This window comes from Archocentrus centrarchus, chromosome 1 (genome assembly GCF_007364275.1).
Source record: "Archocentrus centrarchus isolate MPI-CPG fArcCen1 chromosome 1, fArcCen1, whole genome shotgun sequence".
Taxonomy (NCBI): domain Eukaryota; kingdom Metazoa; phylum Chordata; class Actinopteri; order Cichliformes; family Cichlidae; genus Archocentrus; species Archocentrus centrarchus.
In genome coordinates this window covers 39,960,399-39,971,557 of record NC_044346.1, presented here as the reverse complement: position 1 = coordinate 39,971,557, position 11,159 = coordinate 39,960,399, and the positions used below count along the sequence as shown (strand labels likewise).

General features: G+C 46.8%; 2 protein-coding genes across 4 annotated transcripts in view; both read left to right on the top strand.

The window, feature by feature from the left end:
- The first annotated feature begins 596 nt into the window (after positions 1–596).
- stn1 (STN1 subunit of CST complex) lies at positions 597–8,188 on the top strand. 2 transcript variants are annotated; one of them, XM_030735039.1, is made up of 9 exons: positions 597–1,282; positions 2,457–2,552; positions 2,706–2,783; positions 3,479–3,649; positions 3,951–4,062; positions 6,157–6,304; positions 6,863–6,985; positions 7,055–7,127; positions 7,384–8,188. In XM_030735039.1, the coding sequence occupies exons 1-9, from the start codon at positions 1,150–1,152 to the stop codon at positions 7,539–7,541; spliced, it is 1,092 nt and encodes a 363-aa protein (XP_030590899.1). In that variant the 5' UTR covers positions 597–1,149; the 3' UTR covers positions 7,542–8,188. The 2 variants fall into 2 exon arrangements, with proteins under 2 accessions (XP_030590899.1, XP_030590898.1); XM_030735038.1 differs by having other exon boundaries at positions 3,476–3,649.
- A 1,194-nt stretch (positions 8,189–9,382) lies between these two features.
- sh3pxd2aa (SH3 and PX domains 2Aa) overlaps positions 9,383–11,159 on the top strand; it is a 122,864-nt gene continuing 121,087 nt past the window's right edge. For both annotated transcript variants that reach the window (XM_030727946.1, XM_030727938.1), the window contains exon 1: positions 9,383–10,156. In XM_030727946.1, the coding sequence (XP_030583806.1) occupies positions 10,061–10,156 (96 nt within the window). In that variant the 5' untranslated portion in view covers positions 9,383–10,060. The remainder of the gene's footprint in view (positions 10,157–11,159) is intronic.

The following is an 11,159-nucleotide window of genomic DNA, read 5'->3' as shown; positions in this document are numbered from 1 at the left end:
CATACATACAGTTATTAATATACATTTGAACATATAAGAATAACATTAGCCAGGGGATTACAATTCAATATATCATATCAAATAATAAACATAAATTATGAGTTTTAATAGCTTTCTTATTACCTGAATCAGAAATGCTTTCAATGTACTGTTCGCTGTTCAGTTGCCTTCTGAAATACTATAAAAGAGGGGTTTGAATGACTACATTTTGCTTTATGTAAGTCATATTTCCCTAAAATTATTATCAGATTTTATAACATATAATTATTTTTGTTTTTTAAATGCTGAAGTTAGGCACCCTTCTAGGATTCCGGTTGCCTCGGGGGCGCTCGTGAAATAGTCCAAAATGAAGAGCTTAAGTCCAGAAGGTGTAAATTTCGTGGAGTAAGCATTTTCCCACTGGCCATTGTCAGCATGCTTTTATAGGAGAGGTTGGGGAAATATATTTAATTCAATTTTATGGCTTCTCATACAGGAAAAAAGCAAAACAACAAAAAACAAATCTCTTCTATTCGTTTGAGGGATGTCACAGCACATTGTAACGCTTTACCGCATCCGCCATTTTGATTTCAGGCATGAAGCCATGGAGAATTTCTAACAGCAGTCCCTGATAGCGGTCACCTTCAACCACCACAACCAGCTAATTGTTAGACAAACAAGTTAGTTTCCGTTGTGGCCGAACTACACTTATAACGCCTAGTTATCGTTTGTATCGTTTGTGTCGTTTGTGCCATCAAGGGAGCGTGTGCTGTCGTAAATCCTGAACGCTAGCGTTTTATTCACAGACATACATATGTACATATACGTGCATGTCTGTGGGTTTATGTGCAAGAAATGCTTCTCTGTAAGCCAAAATTAAGAACACGTGTGCCGCTTTATTTTACATTGAACGCGTTGTCAAAATTCCTTTTAGGAAAGCTAAAATAAAACCCGGATTTTATCGTCTGGGAGAAAGTGTACATAATTATTTTAGCTATTTAGCCACGTCCACTTTAATTCATCGTAGCGCCCTCTGTCGCGCTTCTGACTGAACTGCAGTCGATTTCTGTACAGGAAGTGACGCCACTAAAAGCAGCTAACTTTTTGCTGGAGACGGTTTGTCCAGCTGGCGGGAAGCAGATAAACCATAGCGTTTGATTTCAGGATGAAATGCGAGCAGCTACGATGGATCCAGCGGAAGAGCCTCCGTCGCTGCTGTGGGGACTGGACTCGGTATTTTCCGCCTTCGCTCGGCTGTATATCAGAGATATCCTGGAGATGACAGAGTCCACGCAGGTACCAGGTAACAGAACTCGGGTCGTGTCACACCTTTTACTTGGACTTTACGGTTGAACCTCTTTAAATTTTGAATTCTATTTTGTTAAAGTTGCAGTTAATTTTTTAAGACAGAAAATGATGGTTTGATATGCGTGAGGTCCTGAAACCTGCATGTATTGCCTGATATTTTATTTAAACTGTGTTACGTGATGGGCTGCCAGCTGTGATGTGTCAGCGCATAAAAAACCTGCAGGGATTGGACCAGGAGCCCGAGCTCAGGGGACCAAGGTGTCAGGTGGCAGAGCACAGAGAGGGGGAGGAACATCTGCAAAGCGGTGCCAGATAAACACACTAAACAATGACTGCAAGACTTTTGCACCTCAGTGCAGATTTTTTCTGTCTTAATACTGTTTAGAAACCATAGCCTGTAAATCAAAGAAGGACGTAATCATTTGCCTGCAGCCCTGTTGTTATCTGATCCAAATAACCGTGTGTCCCTCTAAAATCCTGGAATTTCACTCACTAAAACTGGAGTAGGGACTTCTTGGATGGTATGATAGTGTCATTAATTACTCAGCAGCTGTATTATTTGACAGATAATTGTATTAAAAAGGCTCCAACAGCACAAACACAGTCCAGAGGTCCAGTTCAGGGACTCCAGTTAGCTGAGATGAAGCCTAGCAGACAGCTAGCAGCTACAGCCACCTGTGTCACCATCCACCTATCAGTTAAAGAGGCCACGCCCCTAATAATGCACACTTTAAGCCTTAATCCTAGTTAAACAGGTGAGTTATTAAAAAAACTACAGCTGTTATGAAGGGGAAATTAGCCACAAAAAGCAAAGCATCAGGGTAGAAATGTGTGTAAAGTCACACATTTTAACCTGGGAGTCTGTGGGGACTGACTCAGTGATGGCGCCCCTGCTGGACTACAGGGGAACTGCAGGTTTTGGCACTTGCACCCAGGCTTGCTCTGTCAGTGATGGAAGTGGAAACAGAGCAGCAGAAAGACTCGTGTGTGATTCATTAAGCACTGACTAAAGGAAGTGATCGAAGGCGTGTGATTCCACCGTACTGACCAATCGGAGCAGCTTCGGGTCAGTGCGTTGCTCGAGGACACTTCAGCATGTGGATAGAAAACTGCTCTGTCACACACCCTGACTGAATAAGCTTTAACTATCTGGGGTTTTGCACTCACAGGGATTTACTTCTACAACCTGCACCCCATCTCCAAAGTTGATGTGCTGGGAACTGTGGTCTACAAGAGGGAGCGAGAGGACTTCTTCTGCTATGGAGGTGCTGTCCATCCGCTCACTGCTATAATTTTCATAGTCCTCCTTTTATCATGGTTGTAGTGAAACATCATGGTTGTATTATGGTCACATCTGCTCTGCTAGTTTTTGTTTCTGTCCTCAAACTGATGGCCACGCTCTGCTGCTGCGTTCACAGTGGATGATGGGACGGGGGTTATAAACTGCCTGTGCTGGAAAGGTGACCTCCTGAAAGAAGAGCGGGAGCCCAGTGACTGTGAGTGTGTTTGAGTGTCAGAGAGTTAAATCACTGCTTGTTTGAGATTTCCAGCTTCGTTTAAATGTAGATACATACAGACATAATGCCAGTGGACCTGAGTGTGCAGGTTCCTTCTTAAAGGTCCTCCGAGGAGCTGTCCTTAACAGTCCCGGGTGTGTTTCCCTTTAGGGACGCGCTAATCACATGTTCGAACTCCGAAGCAGGACTCGGGGGTTTATTGAGCTAAACCTGGGCTTCTTGCTGAGCTACATCTCTGAGGTAGCTCATGGTGTAGACCTAACCTGCTCCACCCCCTACTGACCAATCAGTTCTTCAGAAATTAGTTTGTTCATTCCTGGAAAAGTCCGTGGATGTGAGCATGCAGCTGGCAAAAGGAGCGAGCAGCCCACAGACACTGCTGCTGCACCATAACTGACCATTACTGACCACACTGTCACAGCGTTACACACTGCAGTCCTGTTGCTTTCAGGCTGTATTATCTTAATTTGTAAAATCACACTCTGTGTGTATGTCGGTGTCCGTGATTGGTCGGGCGCTGCAAACTGTGAACAGATCGATCAGGAAGGCCTTGGCTCATTTTGTTTGACTGCTTAGCCTGACTGATGATGATTGGTATCCTGGGTATGTTGAACTGGCCTTACTGCAGATGCAGAGTTGATAATGAGTCGCTATCCTCCTGTGATCTCCAGCAGGGGGGCAGCTCGGTGCTGCAGCTCGGGGAGGCTTCGACCCGATCGCGGAGCTGAAGAAGCTGAGACGAGCCCAGCGGACGCGCTGCCGCCTGGAGATCGGAGAGCTGCTCCGAGTCAGAGGACCGGTGAAGACGTCGAGGCAGCAGAGGGAAATCAAAGCCTCCACCTACTGTGAGCGGAGAGGCTTCATCCACAGACACCGTGATAGCTGCACTCCACTTTCACTGCATTACCAACCAGGCAGCTCTAAGCTAACAGCTGTGCAACAATAACACTGAAGTGCTGTTAGCATGACAGAGCACAAACACAACAACAGTCATTTAACAATCTGCAAGGGCCACACAAGGAAGACACACACACACACACACACACACACACACTCTGAGTATTTTGATATGAGCACCGTTTCTGTCCTCATCCTCGTGTGTGTGTGTGTGTGTGTGTGTGTGTGTGTGTGTGTGTGTGTTCCCAGATAAAGTGAACGACCCGGTGATGGCGGTGCAGATAGCCTGGATGATGGAGGTTCCTCAGCTCTACAGACGGTGTTATGACAAACCGCCTCAGCTGGAGCTCAACGCAGCGGGGTACAAACATCCATCCAAACACACAGATTACACCGTCCAACCTAAACATGAGTTATACGTATTCTTCACGTACACACAGTCTCAATAAATCAACCAAATCTGAGCAATCAGCTCAGGTTTTATTGTATTTAATGAAACCATGAAAAGCCTTACCTTCATACTCAGTTACAGGTCCTGAAAGTACACAAGCATAGGTCAGAATTTTAGCTTAATTTTTAGCACAGCAAAAGGGCTGGAGCAGTGAGGCCAGTCCTTTATTTCTGCTGCAGACTGCAAACATTTGGGTTTGACATTAAAAGATGAATATGAGACAAAAAGATCAAAGTCTCAGCTTTTATTTCCAGGTGTTTCCATCTGGATCTGATCCACAGCTCAGCATCTTTGGTCTGAAGCCACCCACTGACTGACAGGTGTGTTTTGTTGCCCAGGTGTGTCCTGTTATGATGATTCAAACAATAAATAGTGCTGAACGTCTGCACTCAGATTGGGGTCCTGCCTGTGCAGACTGCATTTATAGTTGGAGGAGGAACCAACACGGAAACACGGAGAAGATGGAAAACCAACCAGAGCCAAGAACCATCATGAGCCGGTACCACCGTTTGGAAGGTCCTGAAGGAGAAAGTCGTCACAGGTGTACTAAGTAACAGGTGTGGAACAGGTAGACCAAGAAAGACAGCTGTTAGTGACATCAGCAGCAGCCTCCAGAGGGAGGGGTGAAGGATCACCATCTCCTGTTCACAGAAGGCTTCATGAACTAAAGCACAGAGGCTTCACCAGAAGAAACGAACCACCAATGAGCGAGAAGAGCAGAAGAAGAACGAGCCTCAGAAACTCTGGGACGAAGTTTGACGGACGGACGAGACAGAGATGAACCGTTACCACGGTGATGGAAAGGATCTGCTCGCGATCCCCAACATACGAGCTCATCTGTGAAACGCAGCGGAGGTGATGTCACGGCTTCTTCTGGGACGGGCTCGTTAATCTTCGCCGATGATGTCACCGTGATGTCATCAGTGCGATGAGCTCAGAAGTCCACAGAAACATTTTGTGTGTCAGTTTAAAGAAAGATGGAACAAAGTGACTCATCATGAGCAGGATAACGACCCAAACACACACAGGAGCTCATCAGGGGCAGGAAGGTGTTAGACCGGCCTAGTTAGTCTCAGACTAAACCCTACAGAGCATTTTAGCTGCTAAAGAGGACACTGAAGGGAGGACCCCCCCCAAAACCAGGAACTGAAAGAGGCTGCAGGGAAAGCTGGAAAAGCACCACAGAAGAAGAATGTAAAGGTTTAGTGATGTCAGAGGGTCACAGGCTGGATGCAGTTACTGCAGGTAAAGGAACTAAATATGAAGTCACTTTAATCTAGTTTATCTGGTGCTCTGTGTGGCTGTGTGGCAGATCCAGATGTGAATACCTGGAAATAAAAGCTGAGATCTTTTGTCTCATATTGATTTTTGATGTAAAACCCAAACGTTTCCAGTATCCAGCAGAAATAAAGGGACCGGCCTCACTGACGAGTCGTCATCATCCAGTTTGAAGCTCAGTTTGAAACGGCAGCAACATCAGTTTGGGATCCACTCCTCGTGTCTCAGTCTGAAGCCTGTTTTTGTCTCAGTGATCACATTTGAAGACCAGGATCTATCACGGTTTCAGTGTCGTGATCTAAGTGAACAGAGAGGAGCTGGATGGTTCTCTGATGATTGCAGATGTGATGCTACTTTGCAGCGTTTGGCTGGAAACTACAACTGCTGTGTAACAGGTTAAAAATACCTTGATTTACTTAGACTAAACAAACACACACAGACTCACTTCAACAAGCAGATAACGGTGTGTAACGGCTGCTTCAGAGGAAGGATGCAGCTGACGGAGATGAAGGCGCCAACATGATCAGACACCGATTTGATATTGCAGAATCTGAAATATTATTGTCTTTTTTTTATTTACATTAAATCTAACTTCATGTTTCAGTGTGTCCTCACACGATTGCAGAATCTTTTTTTTTAGCTGCAGACACATTTGATCAGCTGTTTAATACAGACGTGTTTATTAGAGTTAGATGGAGATTCTGACTTTGAGCATCTCTCTTTCAGAGACTCAGCCGTCACTTTGCTCAGCAAGGCAACAAATACCCTGAAGAATTTTTTTAAGCAGAAATCGGTGAACAGGTTCAGACCCTATGACGTCCAGGACCTCCTGCAGCCTCTGATCTCCAGCCAGCCTGCAGCACCTGCAGACCAGGTATGAAATGGCATGGATTCTTTATGAAGGTGTGCGGTGGGGACGTGAAGCCAAACGTGAGACCTTATTTGAAGCCTCCTTATGAGGTCAGAGGAATGAATGAAAGGAATAAAACCAGTTCCTCTCAGCAAAGGAAAGCTTATCCTGTAAGTCAGTCAGTGACTGTTGCACTGCAGCAGGCTGCAGCATGGCTGAAATCACTCCATCATATATATATATATATATATATATATATATATATATATATATATATATATATATATATATATATATATATATATTAGTATTCAGTGTTTCTGATTGTGCTCAATGGTGTGCAGGAAGCAGTTCTAAATGTTAGCACGTGTAAGTTAGCTTTCTTTCAGATACTAACAAGGACCGTGAGGATTTATTGATTCTTGCTTTAGTGTCAAATTTACTTCCATGCAGCATAAAGAACGTTTGCTCCTCTGAAGGTGGAGTAGCTGCTGATGAGTGACAGGCATGTTCACCTTTCAATCAATTCGTTTTAGCTTCATCTCAGTGTTTTTTGTTTCGTGCTCCTGTGATGTTGGTCAGGAGCCTGTCGCGGGTCCGTCTGCGTGCCGCCGGCTCCGCCAGCTCCTGAAGGAGGCGCTGCAGGTCCTCCAGGATGAGGGTGTTGTGTACCGCAAGGTCAAGTCCCAAGATGAAGTCTATCTGGTAAGAAACAGCAGAGAGATTTTACTTTGGGAGTTTTTCGATGTGCGTGACGCTGTCGCTCCTCATCAGGTGACGGCGCAGGACGCCGAGCTTCTCACGGCCGTCAGAGACGTCATCAGGGAGGACTCGAAGAGAGAGAAGTGTGCGTGAGCGTTGTTTTGGCTCTAAATGAAGTTTTAAACAGATCTCATGAGTGGAGCTCTCCTCAGAGGCGTAAATGATTTTAGCATGTGATTAAGAATGAAAGCTTTTACCTGCGTGTCAAAAATCAAATTACCTCTGTTACTCTGATCACAGCTCCAGTTTCACCTGTCCTACTTTTACATCTGACTTCTGTGTCCCCGTGTGTGTGTGTTTGTGTGTGTGTGTACATTCATTTCGTCCTCCTGTGCCTGCAGATGCAGAGAGGGGCTGCCACATCCTGCACATCCTGTCTGCAGTGAGGCAGCGTTACAGCCTCAATGTGAGCAGAGCCGCTCTGGAGCTCGTCCTCAAGTCGCTGGAGTGCAACAGTGACATCATCAGCACCAGCGACAGCCACTACACTGCATTTTAACGCCGCCGAGGAGCTGCAGCAGCTCCCAAATAGCGGCGCTGTGCATAAATCGTGCCGTCTGCACTCCTGCTGATTAAACTGAGTGTACAAATGTTAAATATGAAGTTATAAATGAACCTCCGCTGTTGTAAATGTACGGTCAAAATAAAGGCGGGACTCGTGCATAACCGGATCAGCCTGCAGGAGGCTCCCGGGGGCAGATAAAGTCTCCCGGGTTCCCATTAAGCACGTTTCCTCTCAGCCTGTCTGCACTGTGCTGCTCTGCTCAACAAAATCATCAGATACGCTGCCAAGAAGAAGTACACAACATCTCCCCCGTGGCCGCCTCCTCATAATGTCAGTCCATTACCTCCTTATCAGCCGGGCTCCCCCCCACAAGCTTCATTAGTCAGAATCATCCATAGAAGATAAACATGGACTTTAAAATTGTTATCACTTAAAGGCGGTTATGAGCGTGATAACGATGACTCACCTCTGCTGTTCTGTGTTTCTGATCATGGAGAAACTTCAACTCCTTGAATGTGAAAAATGGCCAAAGGGACATATTTCAGACATGAATGGTCCTTTATCCTTATTATTTATGCCACAGCTGTCCATCACTGAGCTGTAATAACTCATCTGTATCTGTGGACCCAGCAGTAAAATCATTACAGTGATACTAACAATAAATAAGTATCCAGTAATAAATGTCATTGAGTATTTTTACTCATAGGTACTACACACATATTTTGATGCTAACACCTTTGTGCTATATTACAGCAGGACTTATGGCTTTAATTTACGGTGTAAATGCTTCTTTCATCACTGTAAAAAGCAGTTATTCAACACAAAAAGATGTTCAAACCTTTTCATGTATGAGTGCGGGGAGATGGAGGTCTGGATGGAGATGGAGGTCTGGGCCTCTGCAACCTGGACCGGGCTGGATGGAGCTCCTGCACGAGGGCTCAAAGGTGCACAGGAGCCGGAGAATCAGGCCGTGTTTTCCACACCAGTTTTCTTCACTATTTGCACACAGCCTTACATGATTGTTTGCCACAGAGAACGTTCCTGGATTTTATTTGAACTAAAATGAATTTTCCCACTGGAAACCCGGGTCCTGACTCCTCGAAGGATCTGGGTGCCTGGGGCAGTGTTTTGCATTTGGCCTGCTTGGTAATCCAGCCTTTCATATGTAATTACCACGAAGCAGCGGGCCCTCGGGCAGCTGCCCAGCTGTGCTCCTGGCTGCAGTGAAGTCACAAAGATAAAGAGTTTTTTTTTTTTAAAGGGATTTTGATCATTTTGAGGTTTTTAAAATTTTTTGAAGGTAAATTCTTGTTTTTAAAATGACTTTAAATTTTCCTAAATGAAATGAAGCTGAATGTGAAGAAAGAGTCACTTTGACTTCATGTAGCAAAAATCTACTGTGTGCGGTATCAGAAGCATCACCTGAGAGCACCCTGGGGCGTGGCTGTACTTTTGTGTAATACCACTTTGTACCACGGGGTGGTGCAGTGAGTCAGTGTAACCTTTATTTAACCAGGCCAGACATCAAAAACTGTTCATATGTAGGAGTGAAACAGCTGCGCACATCAGGAACACCCCGACAGGTACAGCACTGCCCCCTGGTGCTGAGAATTGTAGTTACAGTTTGCAGAGTGGAATTACAAAAAGCACCTTTAAGGATCTACAGTGGACAGAAGTTTGTAACACGCCTTGTGTGTGTGTGTGTGTGTGTGTGGCTGCGTGCACAGGGGGGCAGTGTTTAGTCGTTAATTGGCTCTTTCATGTGGCGCAGAACTGCTGCTGATTGGTCGCCGGTGAAACATCTGTATCCATAGTTGCACTCGCTGGTGTCTCCGGCCAGAAAGCTGCTGCTGACTTGGAGACTGATGACTGTATGTTTAAAATCTGGCATTCGCGCCGCCCTCAGCCTACAGGACAGGACTGTAACCGCTATCCTTCATTTTCTCTCCGAGCTCACAGCTGTATGTGCTGCCAGATGATTTCTCTGAGGCGGGGAGGGGAGTTCCGGGGCCGGTTGTGTGTCAGGACGGCGGGATGAAGGCGCCGCGGGCTCCTTTTTTCCCTCCGAGTATCCGTGAGGACGTGCGTGAAGCCCGGCCCACCGTCTCCTGAACCCCGCTGCGCTGCCGCACCGCAGCCGCCGCTCGGCTGGATTTGCCGGTTCTCTCGCATTCATCCGCCCGCCCGGCAGCTCCGGGTACGCAGCCGGGTCCTTCTGAGGCGTCGCGGCAGACACAAAGGGAGCCGCTTCACTTTTTTCCCCGTTTCTAAGGTGACCGCCCGCCCTCAGCAGCGCTCCGCCCGCCGCCGGCTCTGCCTGTGGAGGCTGCAGTCGAACCCGCTTCGCCGAGCTCGCGCTCAGATGGACTATCGATAAGTTTCTGATCAGATTTGGTGGCGGTTGCGTCAGAAGCCCGGACCGCTGGATGGTTCCAGCGATGCCTGCTGAGATTTCCCTGCCGTGATACAGACAGCTCACCCGGAGCCCCGGCGGCTGCCCGCACGTCGCTTTTATGCAGAGCCTTTGCAGGGTCAAGATGCAGCTCCGGACTGTGCTGGACGTGAAAGTCGTGGACGTGGAGAAGAGGCGCAGTCCGTCCAAGCACTACGTGAGTCACCTGCATCTCCATCCGCGTCACCTCGTTTCCACCTTGTCCCATTCAGATGTGCGTCTGTGTGTGTGTGTGTGCGTGCGTGCGTGTGGCCTGTTCTCAGTCACAGTGTGGCACCTAAACGCAGCGTTTAGCTCCTCCGTGCAGCCTGGCTGCGGTGGGACGATGGCTGCTGAGCTGCTTTCAGCTGCTCCTAAATAAGGAATGAGGCCCTCAGAGCTTCAGCAGCAGAGCCCAGGTGAGCTGTCACCTGCTGCCATCATCATCATCATCAGTATGACCTCCTGACATGCTTTGATGGACTAAACGGTAACGATCTTGTACTCAGTGTCTTCAGAGGGGGCTGTGGTCATAACAAACAGAGAAAAGTATATTTGATTTCAATATTTTATTACAACCCTGCTGGTTTTCAGCAGCCCGGTGCTCCGTTTGTATCCTGGCACAGTGGGAACAGCTTTAAGATGACTTCAGGTGCTCACAAGGCCAGCAGTGCTGAACATCCCAAGAGTGCTAATAATATTAATACATGCTAAAGTGTCTGCATTGTGTTGGTCCTAATCGTTACAGTTTAAGATGTTGTTCCTCAGTGCTGCATATTGTTGGAGCCACTTCCTGCCTTTATAGAAGTATTAATACAAATAATAATGTTTCTTTTTTTTGGCCACAGCGGCTTTTGTTGGCAGTGGAGAGAGACAGGAAATGGAGGGAAGATACAGGGGGAGACACGCGGGCAGATTGGTGACAGGCCGAGACTCGAACCCGCACCGCCCGCTCCGCGCGGCAAGCGTATGTGGTCGCTGGTTTCACGACTAAGCCACCCGGGCGCCCCCAAATAATAATGTTTCTTTTGGAAGGAGGAAGTGCGAGGATGACTGCGTCACTGATTCTTTCTGCAGTTTTACTTTTCAGGCCTATTTTAGTTGAAGCAGCATTTTAGTCTGCAGACGAGATTGTGTGTTTGTTACAAACAGGCCTGAGCTGTGGAAAAGTTCAGTGACCT